The sequence below is a fragment of the Sparus aurata genome, chromosome 6 (genome assembly GCF_900880675.1).
Source record: "Sparus aurata chromosome 6, fSpaAur1.1, whole genome shotgun sequence".
Classification (NCBI taxonomy): domain Eukaryota; kingdom Metazoa; phylum Chordata; class Actinopteri; order Spariformes; family Sparidae; genus Sparus; species Sparus aurata.
In genome coordinates, this window is record NC_044192.1 from 31,464,641 (window position 1) to 31,482,976 (window position 18,336).

The window sequence follows — 18,336 nt, forward strand, 5'->3', positions numbered from 1 at the left end:
CTCCGCCGTGTAATCCTCCATGGACGATGAGGAGCCCCTCTCCGCTCTCCATCATCATCTGCAGAAAAATGCGAGCGGGGAGCGGTAACAAAATGTCAACTCGGGCCGCTCTCCCTCAGCCGCAGACATGAGCGGAGCCCCGTCTGCCTCCTACAGCTGCAACAAGTCGCTCTCGCCATGCGCTTCCACGGCAAAGTAGTTGTGATCGCCGTGTGCCTGGGAGTTTTCCTACTTTTGTACTTTTTTGGGGGCAACGCCGCGGACGACCCGCTGCTGAGAGAAGTTGTCGAGGAGGAGGAGGAGGAGGACGGCAACTCTTCCCAGTCGCCGTCGGAGCTCGGGCGCGATGTCGCGGCGAAGTTTGCGAGGAAGAAACAGCCGTCGGCGGGAGTCGGCGCGCGTGCGGAGGAGCTCCTCGGGAGACGGAAAGAGGGGCGAGCGGTGAACAGAGGGGCCGGCGTGAACGCGAAGAGGTGAGTTTGTTTGTTCCCCTCAGTCGATCAGTTGGAGCCTTTTTTTGTTTGTTTTTTTCCTCCACGACTGTTCCCGTGTGCGCACGCAGAAGCATCACGCACAACTTGGTGTTTCTTGAATCTCATCTTTCCTGCCAGGAAGTTGCAGGCTGAACGTGTCAGCGTTTAATCCTGCCTTGTTTTTTTTTTCCTCCCTCTCTCTTTTGAAAGCAGACGTGCTCCCTCCATCAGAACAGCCCACATTGTGCTCAAGGACGCTGCCTCCACAATGGGCTCATCTGTCAGGGGACACGTTCAACATGCTCGTTGGCACGAGCTTCTCTGCATGTTTGTTATTATATTTTTTTTTCCCCCCCACATCCGTTATTTTATTTCTCGTTTGTTGTGATCTTTGTTGTGAGTCACGCTGCTTCAGTCAGGAGCAGCTCTGATCCCTGGCTGGAATGTGAGAAGAGGGAGCATGACCAATGTGATCATGTTGAAATGTTTGGCTGGCGAGCAGCAGCAGAGTGATAAACCATCGACCTGACCTCTAGAATCGCCATCGTTTGACCCCTTGAGGCGCTCGGGCCTTGAATGAAGACCCTAAAGTCCTCAAAGGTCACCTTGAGAGACATTAATTGCCATTAACAGGGAATGCAAATGAGCAGAGAATGATGCAACAGTGGCGAGATATGACTGGGGATGACAGAGAGCTGAAGCCCGTCCTGCTCTCGGCTCTCTCTCGTCAAAGTGTCGTCAAAAAGCGATCCGGGCTGGAGTGAAGAGCTTGTCAGGTGCGATTCTCCTCTTGAGGAGGAAGCGGCACCCAGGCACATGTTGTGATCAAGCCACCAGCCCTGTCAGATTCAGACAAAAGGGAGAGTTTGTCAGCTGCTATTTCTGTCCGAGAACGGCAGCATTGTTTCTTTTTTTTCTTTTTCTTTTTTATTATGTCTTCCAGCTTTCTAATTCAAGCCTCGCGCACATCCCCTCGAAATTTCCTCCCTGGACTGAGTGGCCGGGCGATGCCATAATAGCCGGGATGTGGTTGTGGAGATACCCGCTCTGCCCGGCAGGCAATAATATGAATTCTACTCCAAAGCCCGACTGGAGCTTTTGGGACGCTGTTCGCCAGATAAAAGGCATCAAGGCGTTACACTGAGAAAAGGACCTTTGCGTCCTCCCAGAAACCACACTCCTCCACGTGTGCTCGGCGCTGATAAGGGAGATGGGGTGGAAGGGGTCACCGGTAGCCGTGAAAAAAAAAAAAAAGAAAAAAGAGAAACACTAACAGGTTTGGAAAAAGGCTCAAGACTGACTGCTGCGATTAGGAAGGAAGCGCGCCGAGCATCTGGCCGAAGCCTTTTTTTTTTCCGAAAACTTTTCTTCTGTTTAATTGCATGAGCTAATCGGGTGGATGTTTGGTTTAGAAGATAAAAGCCAGAGGATTTCGAGCAATAGGGTGTAGTTTTCAGCTAACACACGTACAAGCCTTGGCTGTCGGCGTGGCTCGTGGGGATATCAGGGCTGTACGTGCACACAGAGGGCGAAATAATTGATTCAAGGGAAGGAAACCCTTATAGGATGCAAGCCAGGGTCGTTCATTGTTGCCTCCTCAGACAGACAATTCATTAAAAAGGTGCACACACACACACACACACACACACACGCCGCCTGTCCAGGTCTGTTTTTTAATATCTGCTGCCCCGACACTCTTCATCTGTAAATCTGAGCCGCGGACAGATTTCCTGTGCGGCGTGCCTAATAGACAAACATCCCTGTTATTCCCAATCATATCATTTCCTCTTGACACATCACACTACTTCCTGAAGCCAAAAATAGAGAGAAGAGCTCCAGCTGCCGCCCCCCCAGACATCACACACAAACTGCAGACGCCAACTCGAGACAGACATCTCCAGATGATGAGTCAATTAGCGAAATGACAGAACAAAGGATCTAGAACAACTTTGAGTAAAACATTTGCAAAATCTACATTCTTAAATGTGACATTTTGCAGTTTTTCCCTGTTTGAAGTTGAATACCACTGGGGTATATTTGGACTGCTGGTCAGACAAAATAACACACTTTCAGCATTGATTAATATGCTGATTATTTTCCTGTTTCAGCGATTGATTTACTCTCCGTAATGTTTAATTTTTAAGGTCACGTAGACCACCATTGAGTTTTTCTTCAGACTCTCAACTTGGACGTGAGACCACTACCTTTCTTTGGATGGATGTAAAGTTTGTAGAGCCTCCACAATGTCCAAAATGTAGCCGGCAACTGACTAGGTGAGCCTTGTTTTTAGCCTAGCAGCCTGCATTGTAGTGCATATTATAAATGGCAAAGACTAACTCACTTCATGCAAACTGGGTCTTTTTTTTTTCTCTAAACAGAACAGTTCAAAACCCAAAGAAAAGCAGCACATTCTTACAGCAATGCTTACATATTCTTAGCTATCCTTAAGGCTGTCCTTAGCCCGAGGCTAAGAGTTAACTTAGCCTCTGTTGACACACAGATTGTTAAATCAGGGTTAACCTAAGCCTCGGGGCTATGCAATTCACACCGCACACAGCTGTCTGTCTGTCTGTCTGTCTGAGCGCACAGCTAATGGTAACATTGTAGAATGTTATGTTACTACTCTGTTTACTTACTTAGCCTTATTAACCCTAACCCTTCACACTGGCACCTTTATACCCATTTTTAGATGATTTTCAGGAGATAACCCCACAAACTTGGGGCTAAACCTGCTCCAGACCAGGGCCAGCAATCCCAAGGCTAAAGCCAGGGTTACTACTACTTTGGAATGTGCCAAGATTGTGCCAGTGTAAATGCTGTCTTAACCTGGGCCTAACAGAAACCACAGCCCGGGTCAAACAGCTACTGTACCTTAACGCGGGGCTAGTTTTGAAGATGTCATCTCAGGCCCAAGGAAATTCTGAAAGGTATTGTTAAGAAGTGACGAAAGATTCCTGGATTCATCTCTTTTTCTAAGTCCGCACTAAAAATAATTGGGGTCTATTCTGGACCGAGATGCATCCTCCATACACGTTTTGTGGAAATCCATTCAGTAGTTTTTTTGTAATCCTGCTGACAAACCAACAAGCTAACTAACCAAAACAGGTCCCCATCTACTTCAGCTGTTGGAGAACGGATCAAACAAACCAACCAACCAACCAACCAACCAACCAACTGATGCCAATGGACGCGCCTCCTCCTCGGTGGAGGTAATAATCATTGGTTGCAGTTCAACCTCCAAACCTGTGACTCCTCACAACAGAGCCTTTAGCTCTGAATCCCACATTCCTCCGCTCTGATCTCTTTATAACCTTCAGTATGTCTCAGATACGGAATAACACAGACGTAACCCCTCTATCAGCTTAGTTACATTGTATTAATGCCTGCATCTACAGGATTAGCGTGTCAATATTCTGTGTTGAAACAAATCCCTTGCCCTGTCACTTCAAATGTAGTTAAGCAGTGTTCCCCGCAGTAAAGAAGTCACTCTCTCAGAGTGGCATTATGCATAGCCATAAAAATGTCACCTTGCATGACTGAGCACTCTCTCCGCTGTTTCCAAAGCGCCTTCCTTGCCTGTGAAGCCTGACGTGGTTGGAGAGGGCGCCTGTGTGAGCCTCATCGGGGCAGTCAAATCTGTCTGTTACACTGGCTAACTCACTCGTGGATTACGAGCGAATGACTCATAGAGGGTGTGGAAGGAGAAAGTATGAAAAAAGGGAAGACTTGCATTGGGTAAAAATCCAGTATTTCTTAAGAAGTTTTGGCGGAAGTTCAAGGATGACCCTTTGTTGACTGTTACCGATCCAGCAAATGCTGAAACAGTCAGCCGATTCATCGATGAGCTGATCAACAGAGAAACCTGATTAACTGCAGCGAAAGTGGCGAACATTTAACTTTGTATTTGGTTTTCTTTGTTACTGGGATATCATTTGGTTTTGGACTGTTAACCAAGTAAAACAAGTGATTTGAAGACTGTCGTCCTTGTGCACTTGGGCTCAGAGAAATTGGAATTTGCATTGTTTCATTTATAGATTGAACAATCATTTGAATCAGTTGACTGATGAATTATTCAGGAAAATAATTTGTGTTTGAAATCCGGGCCTGTTTTGGATTCTGGACCACAAATCTCTTGGTGCCGGTGATGTTTCAATAACTGAAATGTAGTCAGCAAAATAGCGTTCAGTGGGGGTGGAGCAGTTCACAAAGTTAATGTTAGTCTGATAAATCATAAGACATCTTATGATTGGTTAATCAGGGCTGGCGCAACGGACTGACTGAAATGCGAAGGAGTGTTATGGTGGAGCTCAAGCCTAGGGTTAGATGCATTCAGGTGATGCTGTTGCCAATGGTCGAGCCTGTTTCTGATTTCCCGAGGAACAGGTACATACTTTGGTTTGAAGTGACATAGTCTTCGTTCAGCTGTCAGTGTGACTCGCCAAGAAAGAAAATGCTCTGTAATGATGCATCATTTGCCGCACGTCAGTTGACGCCTGTAGCCACCGAGATAAGTTCGCCAAATCAGGGAAGTGAACGCAATCATGTTTAGAATCTGCCCTGCGCAGGGAAACGGAACGTGTCAACGGCAAATTCTCGACAGTGAGGCAGGCTCAATAAAATGACCGCCTCCATTTTCCCAGTTGTGTTTGCCGTGCCAAAGACGCTTGCCTTACGAGTTATATGTCGGTTGTTAACATCCCATCTGTCCTACCGCTCAAGCTTTCCAAGTGGAACTCACACTTTAGAACAAAATGTTCAGCTTGTACTAAGATGATAATATTGATAATGACTCACAGAAAAAAAATTCCAGTTTCTGATTTCAGCTCCTGAAAAATGTGAATATTTTCTGGTTTCTTTACTCCTCCATGACAGTAATCAGGATATCTTTGGGTTGCGGACAAAATAAGACATTTGCGGACATCGCCTCAGGCTTTGGGAAAAAGTGCTCAACAGTTCGTTCAACATTTTACAAACTCAAGGATTTATCAGTTTTTTTGAGCAAATGATTAACAGATTATTCAATAGTTTAATTGTTAGTTTCAGCCCTACTGAGCACCAAATCAATCATTCGTTACAAGGTGCTTTGGGATGAGCATGTATGTGTATCTCCACTAGTATTCAGTACTCACTATGATAATAACCATCTTTTACGACGTGCCTATGAAAAAACCAGGCGTGCTGAGCACATCTTGGGTGAATATAGAACGTGACTGATGCGCGTTGAAGAATATTTGGTTAGGGCCGCTCTGTTAGACATTGTGAATCATCTCACAGGGCGAGGGAAAAGAAAACAGACGATCTGGTTCTCATAAAATCGTGAATCACCCGGCTGTGGTTGCATCAGCTATTTACAACAGTCAACGCTGAAGTTTCTGAATTCTCTTTGCTTTGCCACGTCGTGGCAGCGCAGCCGAATCCAGTCCGTCAATCTGAAGCGGCGTCTGTCGACTTTGTTGTCATGAAACGTGACATTTTTGCGCCCGATTCAAAGAGCTGGATTCTGTTCTACCCCCTGCAGACGAAGGGCATGATGGGAACAAGCTCATGCCTTGGATACCCGCTGGTTCAACCCAAAGTGAACGCGTTAGGTACGAGTCCAGCAAGTGACCCAGTTGTGTGCAGATTAATTAAATGCCTTCAAGGTGTTCTTTGGTGTAGTTTGTTCTCCGGCCCTTCGTTCTGTGCATGCACATTTTTCTTTGACATTATCTTTTGAAGGTGCTGCCTTTTTCTCTTCCCTGTACATGATTTAAAAGGGCGGGTTGTGGCGCTTTGTAGGCAGAGGGCTCCTCTTATGCTCGCTCTGCAGCCAGTAATGAATTCAATCCCTTTGTACCTCTTCTGTGCTTTTTTTTGACTGCTCCCAGATGTGAGGAACAGTGCCATGACACAAAATATCATGTGTGCAGCCTGCGCTTTTTACGCACCAAAGAGATCCCTTCTCGTTATTTGTCGTGTAATTCCGCGCAAGAAAAAAAAAACGTTTCAAGGACATTTGTTTTGCATGACTAAATTGCAGCCTAATTACGGTCATGTCGGAGATATGGGTCGTATTTTCTGCGGGAAAATGGGAATGTGTGTTCAACAACCTTGACAGAGCATCGGCCTTTGAAGCGTGGCAGACAGATTTCTCAGCACCTTCTCATTCATCCTAATCTGCGCTCCATCATTGTCCCCCAGCCATGCAGAAAACGAAGTGTCACGCTTGGAGACTGCCCCGCAACCCACCTGTCAAATTTCACTCTTCTCTCTTCCCGTCCCTTTTTTACGGCAGACTCTGAGCCTCCTCCAGACTCGGAGGAAATCCTTGCCGCTCGGTATTTGCATTCCTTCGCCTTAAAACCGTTTGACTTCCACTGTTCTCCCCGAATAACGCTCCGCGCCGAAGAAAAGGTTCTTTGTTTGCGCGCCAGTTTTCTCTTTCCCTACGGCTATGACAACATAACATTATGTCGAACATGTTGTTATTACAAGCGGGCCCCGTGCAGTGTGTACGTGGAGGACAGCTAGATGATGTCGGCCTAGCTCCAGGCTCCCCCATTGTACAAATGTTTCCTTATCGTAGTGGGAGATGCTCTGCCCTGCTGAGTGTGTTTTAGCTCTACAGCAGCGCGAGCTCCGCAGAGAGAGCACATTTTTGCATCAGATAAAGGACCTCCATGCCTTTGAGCATGGGAGAACAAAGTGGGAACGGGGCTACAGCAGTAACAGTGTGGTTATGTGTGTTGGAGGCAGCGTTTAACAATATGAAGACACATATGTCTCGATTCTGAGGAAAATCCCAGTTGCACACCTCGCGGATGGAGGATGGATCTAGCGATCTGCCGTTTTCTCAAGTGCTTCACTCGTTTCCTCTGTCTTGACTCTCATTATGTCCAAAACGATTTTCACTTCTCCTGACGTGTTGATGGAGTGACACGCCGTCACTCTTCAACGGTGACATGTTGACAGGTGTGGGGAGCGTACAGTATGTGCTGCTGTGCTCTGAGATTGGACGCACTTGGTCGCAGGTGGAAGTGCTTGAACGGATACATTTGCCCGATACACATGCAGGACATTACCCAGTTGGACATACATACATTTTCGGTGTATGACATTTTTATTGTACAATGCATCAGCATTCCAGAGGGTGTTACTATAAAGTTTTTTAACCTGAATTAATTCATATGCTACATTATGTGCGGCTGCAAAGTGACTTCTGAAATGAGATACAAACATTTGTCCTCGTACAAATGAAATGTTGTATTGGTAAGCAACAAAACACACCCAGGCTCATCTAAATACTCTCCGAGGTTGTGCTGCTGCAGCCTTTTTCTTGTCTTTACAGAGACTTCATGGCTCGTAGCTCGTGGTGACTGACGTTAACCAACATTTATCCAGCCTGTGTCCTGAAAATGTCTCGTCTTCTACTTCAGCTACTGTTACAATGTGTTGGCATTCTTCAGCATTCTGTAGTTGTTGAGTGTTATTGACCAACAGCTGGTGGATAGTTAACAGTAGTTGGTATCCTCCAGTTAAACTTTGAAGAAAATAATGTCATTTATTTAAACCTTCAACCCCCATATGATATACAGTCTTTGAGTATTGTTAAGTGTACTTCTAATGGAATACCTAATTGCAATGTAAGCTTTCTGTAAAGAACTAGTAAAGTTTAATTAGGAATGGAATATACTGCATGGAAGAACGACACACATTTCTGACAATTTGCTTATATTATGTAGACCACCATACCAGACCTGGTTTAATATTGGTTCGTTTTTCAAATTCCAATCACAATATTGATGTGTAAGGATCATAATTCACAAGCTTGCTCTAGTTCTGCCCTACTTTTACCCCTTTAGTTAAACTGCTGCGTCTATTATAACAAGTGCATTTTCAACAGCCGAGCTTTGTTCTGTAAAACTCAAATTGTCAGTCGTCACATTGTCATTGCAACATGCCGTGCTGAACTAAAGAGAGACATGTATTTATGCTTAACACATTATTTTCAATTTGATGGAATCATGCAACAAGAAAAAAAAATGGTGCAATTGATTTCCATGTTATCTTTAGTTCAAGCACAATATCACTGCAATAAAGTCGATAAATGTTGAAATGAAAAGAAGTCTTTGTTTAACATTTTGAAGCTAAAGGGAATTTGATGGAGCAAGAGGTTAATGCCACCCAAATGGAGGCTTTTTATTGGGGGGGAAGTGCTGAATTTCTATATAATTTGAGGGATTTTTGTATAGAAATATTCATGGGCATGTTTGTGCAGCTATTGAATATTACCACAAACCGCCAGCAATTTGTGGCCTTGATAAATAAGAAATATGGGCATCAACCTTCAAAATCCTGCTTTGGTCAAACCTAATGTGGAACCACTCAAGCGCAAGTTTCTCCTTCGGTACTTTTCTTTAGTATGTTCGTTTTGACTCAAGCACAGTCGAGTACATCTGTTGTGGAGTACAAACTGTTCTTCGGCAGCTCTGCAGCGAACAGGCCAATTTACAGGCGATGAGAGAGGGAAACAAGGTTCGCGAAATCACTGATTGTCAGCAGATCCGAACCCCCCTCTGTTCTCTCCACTCTTGGCCTTGACCGATTTAGATCTGCAGACATTGTTGGGTGAAGAAAAACTGCTCATTGTGCACTTCGTTTGTTCGGTCGATGTATTGAAAAGATACTGGACCATTGTTCCTGTGTTCAGCTTGAATCACGTACCGCACAATTTATGTTTTCTCTTCTTCTGTTTAGCACACTGCTCATCCCTGTCTTTTGTGTGTCTGCCCTAGCATACAGCGGAGTCACGTCGCCAGACCTGTGGCAAGACACACCCGGGTGGAGGAGGTCATGCATCTGGCTGTGGTGGCCTGTGGGAATCGCCTGGATGAGACCCTCACCATGGTCAAATCGGCCCTCCTGTTCAGCCTCAAGAAGATCACGTTTCACATTTTTGCTGAGGACCCTTTGGCTCCACAGTTTAAAGAAAGGGTATGTATCCTGCACTGGCCTGTTGTCCTTATGTTCACAGTGCAAAGGTGCAAGATCAAATGTGTTTTCACAAAGACCTTGGTGACAAGCATCACTCTTTAGTTTCCATGTATACTTCTTCAGTGAGTCCTCTGACTTGTGATTTAATCCAGCGCGTGTTAAACATTCCCTCTCTCTTTGTGATAGATGATATCAAGATCAGAGCGCTTCTTAACTCTGCCTCTCTGACTCACTCTGCTACAGACACACAACCCTTTTATCTCAAGGCTGGTGTGTAATATATCATCAAGACACCCTGCTTTTCCTCCCCTGCTGTGTATCACTTCAAAGTCACCTTTACAGAGGTGCCTGGCGTGGTTTTGATTACTTCCACTGATATTGTAACTAACAGTCTATTAACATCTCTTCAGCTAAGCACCTAAAGTGCCTTAAGAAGCTTTAAATCCAAACCCTGAACATGCCAGCTTGACTTTATGTGTGTGGTGAGTCATTGCCACATGTTGAAACAAAATCCCCTTCTGTAAGACAGGGAGTTGTGGTAAGTAAAGCCCTACAAACTTACAGGGAGCTGAAGTCAGGCCACAGTGTTAAGAGACACAGGCCCAATCCACATGCTCTCTTTGCCCCTAGCACTGAGCCCTTCCCCTCTGTTTCTGGCGTTCATGCCTGTAGGGGTTGTAGGTGTTTCCCACCAAATGGCCATGTACCTGTAGCAGGAGGGTTTAGGGGGGGCTGAGACTTAAGCAAGTGAGCTGAGTATGGAGGAAAATTTCCCTCAATTATTTAGCCCGTCGAAACTATCGAAACCAACATGGTACCAAACGACATCCTAACAACCAGGTGCACTTACAAGCTTGTACTAAACAACCCAGTAAGCAGGCCTTCATTAAATACGAGAGGTCGCAGTGTGTCTACAGAAGGGATGTAATACCAGAGAGCTTCTCCCTCTCTCTCTCTCTGTGTTTGCCCTCAAAGCATTTGCAAATGTCAGTAAATGGGAGGTGTAGAGCGAGTGCAGATTGTCCACTGGTTAACTGATCGCTGATGGCGTCATTCTCTCTCAGATGGATATCGTGGGCGACCGTTGATATACCCAAGTAAAGTCTATGTGTGGGAAACACCACCCTTCAAACAAAGTATTCTGAGAGGCTTTCCTCATACTAGAGCCCAATGTATAGGTCATAAATGTATTGGTATTGGGGTATATGTAGTCGGGATCGGCTGAACACAATGCAGAAAAAGATACTTAAGGTGATTGATAAGTAAGTAACATTTCCAGTGAAGTTACTAGCCCTTTTGAGATCTAAAAGGCGGCACATTTGCTCCAAGGTAAGGGCGGCAATGTGCGGCCTTGTCTTTCTAAAAGGGAGGTGTCATATTCCTCCTTTTCCAAAAGCCGCTACCGGGGTAGGCGCAAACATGTAACGTGATGTGAAGCACGAAGTTGGGCAGTGAACAGTGACAACGAATTTGTCTTCAAAATAAGAGCTTTACATTGCACCCCATTCGAGTTTAGAACTGGGTTCTTAGCGGGGGGCTTTTAATTTGAAAGTAGCGACCGTTCGTAGCTTGCCGCTACAACAACAAGCCGACACAGCCAAACAGCTGCAGAGACAGAGGAGACGCTAGCATCTCCCGGATCTCAGTGGCTCTCAGTTGCTCATCTTGACGTCCGCGGATGAAGTGATAGACTGACTGCTGTGATCAGCTGTTTCCTGGTTTTAAAACTCCCAGGCTTTGGGTCGCACAACAGTGCACGTCATCGTCACCTCTGCCCATCTCAAGCAATTGCCGGCACATTGACATCTCGGATTTAGATAGCAGTCGAGGCGGAAATAAGTTTACCCTCTGAGGCGGCAAATTGGCAGACCAAAACAGACCCCCAATTTACCGCCCTCTGTAAAAATCTGCGGACCTAGCCGCAAAAAAGAAGGCCAAATTGGCGGCTTGCTGCACAGTATAAAAATGGCTACTGTTTCAGTGCACTCCTGTTATTGAATAATAAAAGTCGATTGATGAACTGTAAAATATCCTTCCTCCATTAATGTCTTTGTCACACTAGTGTTTGATAACAACATTTGAAGGATATTGTCGGAATTTTTGACTCCCTAACAACATTATCAGCCCCAACAGTTGCGCATCAGTTGGGCTGCACTTCAAAACAATATTTTGAAGTCTTTTTCATTATAACAAGTTTATTGCAATCTCTACTAGCTGGTTGATGTTTTGGTAGCTAACTAGCTTGTCAACGTTTCATAGTTTTCGCTGATTTGTGCTTTACTGCCATGCTTTTTGACAAATTTGATCACATATGACGCCCAAAATTCAGTCGAAGCAAAGTTGCTGCACTTGGCACTGCTGCTCTAATTTCAGTGCAGAGTGGCACAGCTAGTGGCCAGGTAATGAGGCAGCATTCTTTTTTATTTGATGACTTGATGGATGGTGTGGAGTTGAGGGGCTCCATGCCTTCCTGTCATCAATCATATAAATGGCAAATGGCAGCGTGATAATACCAGGGTTGCCACAATGACGCATGAAGAATCACCACAGATGAAGACAGCATATTGGAAACGTCCGGTCACGTCTGCTTATATAAAAAGCCATTGATGACAACTGATGACAAATGAGGATCTTGAAGGGTTGTCCCATCTAACATGTGGAGATTTCAACCGCTACCTGTTGTAACTCTCTTCTTAGGGGCACTTGAAAACCAGTGGTAGGGGTAAATATTGGAAATGGGATTGAGTCTTGGAGTATGTGTGTCGAAGGAGTTAGAAATGTTGTCTCTCTTTCGGATTTCTTGTCCTCGTCAGCACAAACCACGCCAACTGCTCGCAGCGCTCTCACCCCATCCAGGGCCAAAGTGTTAAACTGATGATTACAGAGGGGCTCAGCGTTTAATTGGTCAGATAACGCAGGCTTTAGCAATACACTCTGGACTTGTTTCGACTGTGGCTTTAAGACAAAACAACAGCTGGAGGCGGCATGTGTTCCGCACAGAACCGCTGCGGCACCGCGAGACATGACTTCATTGTTTTAAATGGCCGCCTTTACGAGCCATTTCATATCGCTGCGTCTGAAAAAAGAGACGGATGCGCTTTCAGAATAATGGTTGTTTATAATTTCTTACAAACTTTCCCTCACCGAACCTTTTGAGAGACCCATTCGACACTTCCTCTGCGTGTGTTACATGTGTTGTGTTTCTTTACTTCCAGCTGAACCAGTGGCCTCGCGCCGTCTCAGCCAAGTTCCACTACACTATCTACCCCATCACCTTCTCCGTGGGGAACGCCGACGAGTGGAAGAAGCTCTTCAAGCCCTGTGCTGCTCAGAGGCTCTTCCTCCCCGTAAGGCTGCTGCACTTATCTGCTCTCACATCCTCACCATGCATAATGTCGTTAACCAGTGCGAAGACAAAACTTGGCGTTAATACATTTTTTCATTTCTACTCGAACAGCGTTTTCCTAGCCTCCATTTCATCCCAGCGCACAGTTCTAATTAATTACTCGTCTGATTATTGATGATTTCACACCTTTTCTGCAGCATTTGCTAAACTAATAAGCAGCCTCCCGAGACCGAATCCAGTAATTTCATCTCGTCAAGGCCGTGCTTGGCTATTGATTTTTCTTTTTCTGCTTGCGTTCATTGAAAAACAGCCAGCTCACTCACCATGTAATGAACATATTGCAGATCAGATAGATCCATAGGTGTTTGTCTCGCTGCAAGGCAACAGAGAACAGTCAATACTGACTATGAGGAATACCTTTTGAGAACCTCATAGGAGTCTTTCTTCCTCTATAGTAGTCTGATTTATGTAAGGGACTGTGTCGTTCCCTACTGACTCAGAAATATCACGATGATGTCTGTTGCACTCCTTTCACGCCACACACTCAGCCTGGCTGAATGTGGGAAATGAAAGGATTACTGATTCTGATTCTGGCTCGGAGGTGGACCTGCACACACTTTGTGATCCACAGTGAAAAAATTGTCTGACATCTGCTGTAGGCTTAACTTAACAACCCGAAACTTAAGGTGTCGTGTCCATTGTCATGGGCTCCGCATTTGGGTCAGCTCTTCTCCCAGCTCTGGCGAGGAGACGCTTCCTGGAACTACATTTCAGCACTTCTCAGGGTGCATGCCGGGGAGCCCATTCACACCACAGGAAACATGAGAACTATGTGTTTAACCGGGAAGAACACTGAATATCGTTGCATTTAAATCGTGCTATCTTAATGTTGATCATTTTACGAGCCTCTGTAATGGGTTCTGAGGGTAAGTGTGGGAAAAGGAGGCAGTCAGACGAGGTCGGGCGATCGACGATGCTCTGCTCGTTTTCCGTTTCGTCGCTCGGTTTGTGATACGCTGCAAATGACACACATCATGCCCGTGTCTTGTCTCGCCTGTGTGATCCCTCACACTGATCAGTCACGGTGTGTGAAAACCACAATGACTGTAAGACTGCCGATGACGGGGCAGAACGTTGTGTAGCGTTGACAGGACAGTGATCTGACAAGTTTAAGGGTCGTGCAGTGTGCTAAAGCCATACGGTAGCTGCTTTTTACAAAGTCTGCAAACAGACTCATCTCTGTTGGTCATTTTGCCTCCTACAGTGTAGAACCTCAGATAATTCCACACACCGCTCCGGTGCTTTCGTGTCGGGATTACTTAATCAGCACAGCTTTGCTCGGTCTTGTCTATAAATTTGGAGAAAATGAATGGTGCCCACCATTTTTTGTATTCAGTGAGTTTACCGATTGCTTAATAGGGCGTGCAATAGGTTAAGTTGATGGTGAGTTATGAGATCACCCTCTGCTGGACTGCAAGTGCAAATTACAGTTCAATACTTTTTTTTTGTTCATGTTTAAATTGAAAGTCGAAAATGGAATTTAAAGTGACAGCCTTATTTCATAACATTCAGATTGTGGTGGTGTCGTTAGAATCGCGTTACATGTGCAGAAATGAGCTGCTATTTCCACTAAGTAGTGGGGCAGTGCAGGGGCGGAGGGGGTGGGGGAGGTGGCAGCCTGGCGCTGGCCTCGTTCACTATCCATCCACCTCCTGCTGTGGGACGGGCGGGGGCCCTTTCATTATTGAATCATACTGATATTAAAAAGACATTACATGTGAACGTTTCCCGTATTAAATTAATCCATTAATCCGATGTTTTTTTTTTGCCCCACGGCTGTACTCGCCAACCCAAACTGAGCAGAAAAATGAAAACAGTTGACCACTCCCACACTGAGTTTAAAAGCCTGCAGCTCCCCTCCAGTTAGTTAGAACTGAAGAAGCCTCTTGGATGAGAGGCGAACTGTCTTCAAGAAACTAAAAATGCGTCCAGTTGCCTACGATACAGCACCTGGAGTGACCATGACCTGGATGACTGAGAACCTTCGTCAACAGTTGACCTGTTTTCCAACGCTGTGTCGCCCTTTTGGTTACTCGTGACCAGAACTTCAGTGGCACCGAACACGTATCACCATGGATACAAGCTCTAAGAGAAAACTTTGATGCAAATAATGTGGACGGACTGTGTTTTGAAGAGCGTAACCGCACCATCTGCAGAGCAGTATTCGTAGGAGAAATGTGTGTTCTCCCACTCGGGGATTCTAGTCCACAGTGCCCATTACTGCATAGCTGTGTGTACGCACACATGAAATTATGTTGTTGAAACAGTGGGTTACTGCTCTGTTCAGTGCTTGTTGGTATTGATCGCTGCTCTGTCACACCACTCCTCCCCGCTGCTGTCAGCAACACAATCCAACAAAGAGCAGGCACAGTTCACTGTCAGACACAGTGCAGCGTGGCTTCTTACTACCACTCAACTCCCCCCATTGGCTTTAAGTGGGTCTGTCTTTAATGACCCCACGCCTCAGACTTTATCATCCCAGTTAGCAGCGTTCTAAGTCTGCCAGAGAGGCAGTCTGACCCTCAGTCTGTCCATGTTACACATTTTTTAATGGCATTTGGGACTGGTACAGGTGCACTGTGTGACAGCGCGGGCTTAGCAGTGAAGCCATGCATAATGTACTCAGTGTAAACTGGGGAGTCACTGCAGGCTGTCAGCAATCTCATTCAAACTCGCAAAGTTTCTCACTTCTGAAGTTTGGCTGTTAGTGAAGAGTCAAAACCAAATCTCGCCTCAGCCAAACTCACACAGTCGTTTTTTTTTCTACCATTCACCGACAGCACAATTCATCAGTGAATACAGGAAGTAATTATCTAATCTTCGACTCAAATCATTGTTCTGGACGGACAGTAGAAGTCAGCATTTTTGGTACCAGTTTACATAAGACATGACCATAATTTGACGCCTGTACTGCACATTAAGGAGTCTTAACGAATGTTAATGACTGTTGTGAAGTGTCTTTTAGTCAGTGATTTGATTTTTAATGGTGGTTAACAGTCATGAACATTCATGAAGACTCCATCGTGGTTAGGACAGCTTCACCTCAGTCTTATGGAAACCCCTGGAAGGAAAGTTTTACAACTGGGGGTGCCATGATTTCAATTCTAAGTCAAGAACTGATCGAAATGAGTTTTGAATTTCGATCACCAAGATTAACAGCAGGATCAGCGAGTCTCCCAGTACTTTTTTTCTCTCCACCCTCGCCTACCTGCTCCCATCTGAAGACAAACTCTTCAAAGTTGACTCAGCTAGCTTACCGAGTAGCCTCCAGCTGTGCTTTTAGACACTTCCACCGACTGCTGCTGCCGGAAGTTCTTCAGAGGTTCTTTATTGATTTGTTTGGGAGGAGGGTTTAATGGGGCCAGATTTGAGAAACAGAGCTTTGTAGCAAACTGAATTTCTATTTTTTATTGCTTTGTGTTGAATCCTCAAAGAATGTTTTTTTTTTTTTTTTTTTTTTTTAATCTTTGTTTTTGGTGAATATTATTTGAACTTGCCTAACCTGCGAGAAAAACACCAGGATAGCGAGAAGTTGCCGCTGTAAAATACACCTGTCTTTTAAAAGAAGAAGGTAAATGACAGTTGTCAGGGTTCAAAACTAATGATCTGTTGATCTTCATAAAACCAAATGTGATTGTTTAACAAAGTCCCTAAAATCCCACATATTCACTTTATGGGATCCGGATTGATACTGATGATGCTGTTTGCATGGTTTATAGTTTTATTTTATTAGATGCATTGATATGGAGTTCTATCACAATGATTTCCATGTTTCTGGTTGCAAATACCAATACACTGACAGGTCATATTGATAGTACTAAGGTAAAAATATGAAGAGGAAAACAAGTGTATTTTTCTAACACAACACTAATATAGAGCTTCACCATGCCTACTACAACAAATACAACCAACCTGTTTGTAATAGTCTTAATTTTTTTTAGATCACTGTACTATTTGTAGACCAGTGACAGTGGACAAGCATGTGTTGGTTACTAAAACTATTAGAATAACGTACTCTACTTGCACTAATTAATGGCTACGCCCTTGGAAGGCTGCATGACTTTTGCAGTAACAGCTGGCAAACAGCTATCAGGCATGAGTCATTCTCTCCTCTGATCTCCACCGTGTGTGTATATGTGTGTTTGTGTGCGCGCGTGTGTGTGTGTCCAACCAGAAAGCCAATTTTGAGTGGCATCCCTAGTCCGCAGCCAAGCCTCCACAGCCAAGGATCCACATTATCAGATGCAACTGTTGGCTGAAAATCCATAATTGGAACAATAACAGTAATTTCATTTTTCTGTCCTTGTCAGCCACCGATAGATTTTGCGTCCTTTATCAATGCGTGAGTGCATCAAAGTCTCTGAAAGCAAGCTGGGAGGTGTATTATGACACAGTTAGAATGTGTCTTTATAGAAATATATATATGTATATACATATAAATGCAACAGCAGATTTACATTGTCAGGTTTTTTCTATTTTAGCTGAATGTTTACCACACTGGTCTGAAGAGAAATCTCTAAAAAGACACACAGGATGGATTGCCTCTGCACAGACATTATATTCCTCTGACCGTGGTGACTTCCCATCATGACATTTGTGGTTTTAAGCGAAATGTCTTGTTAGCCATTTAACGGATTGCCATTATATTTTGTGCAGACATTTATTTCCCACTCAGAATGAATTATGATCAGTGTGGTGAACGCTAGCGTGTTTGAATTCAAGTCAACTCTTACTGATCACTCACCAGAGTCTCCAGTTCTCGCTCTTCTTTTTTCCCCCCCTCTCCTCTTTGTAATGCTGTTTGTGAAGGAAAGAACATCTCCCCTCCGGCTCCAGTCACCAGCCAACATTACAGTGCATGAACACCTGACAGTGTATTGCTGCTGCAGTCAGGCTGATAAACAGGAGTGACGATAAATACAGTTTCTAATCCCAGATGACTCTCCTCCATTACATATCGCGTGCCAACTTAAAACCAATGATGTTCCCGCCAATGATGTTTCTTGTTTTTACGACTCCAAGCTTAACACTGTCATGAGGTGTATGAAGCTAACATGGTAATGACTAACATTGTGGTCATAAACGCTCTACTGATGCCTGTACCTGTGTCCTCCCAGGTCATCCTGAAAGACGTGGACTCGTTGCTCTACGTAGACACCGATGTGCTCTTCCTGCGGCCCATGGACGACATCTGGAGTCTCCTAAAGTCCTTCAACAGCACCCAGTTGGCAGCGATGGCCCCAGAGCACGAGGTCCCAAAGATCGGCTGGTACAGCCGCTTCGCACGCCACCCTTTCTACGGAGTCACGGGGGTCAACTCGGGTGTCATGCTGATGAATCTCACGAGGATCCGCAGCACCATGTTTAAAGTAAGGTCAAAACAGAGTGGCTGTTTGCTCACACTCTGACCAGCAGAAGGCTAAAGTGAGCTGCGATTCCCTCTTTGCATTCTGAAGGGTGCTTTTTTCGATGAGCTGAAGTCAC

The 18,336-nt window shown here is 44.9% G+C and overlaps 1 protein-coding gene across 2 annotated transcripts in view; it reads left to right on the plus strand.

Moving 5' to 3' along the window:
• Positions 1 to 18,336, plus strand: part of gxylt2 (glucoside xylosyltransferase 2) — a 24,052-nt gene continuing 5,716 nt past the window's right edge. Inside the window, exons 1-4 of one of the 2 annotated variants that reach the window (XM_030420359.1) lie at positions 3 to 473; positions 9,248 to 9,446; positions 12,662 to 12,793; positions 17,970 to 18,221. In XM_030420359.1, the coding sequence (XP_030276219.1) occupies positions 178 to 473; positions 9,248 to 9,446; positions 12,662 to 12,793; positions 17,970 to 18,221 (879 nt within the window). In that variant the 5' untranslated portion in view covers positions 3 to 177. Of the gene's footprint in view, positions 474 to 9,247; positions 9,447 to 12,661; positions 12,794 to 17,969; positions 18,222 to 18,336 lie in introns of both variants that reach the window. The other variant, XM_030420360.1, reaches the window with a different exon arrangement.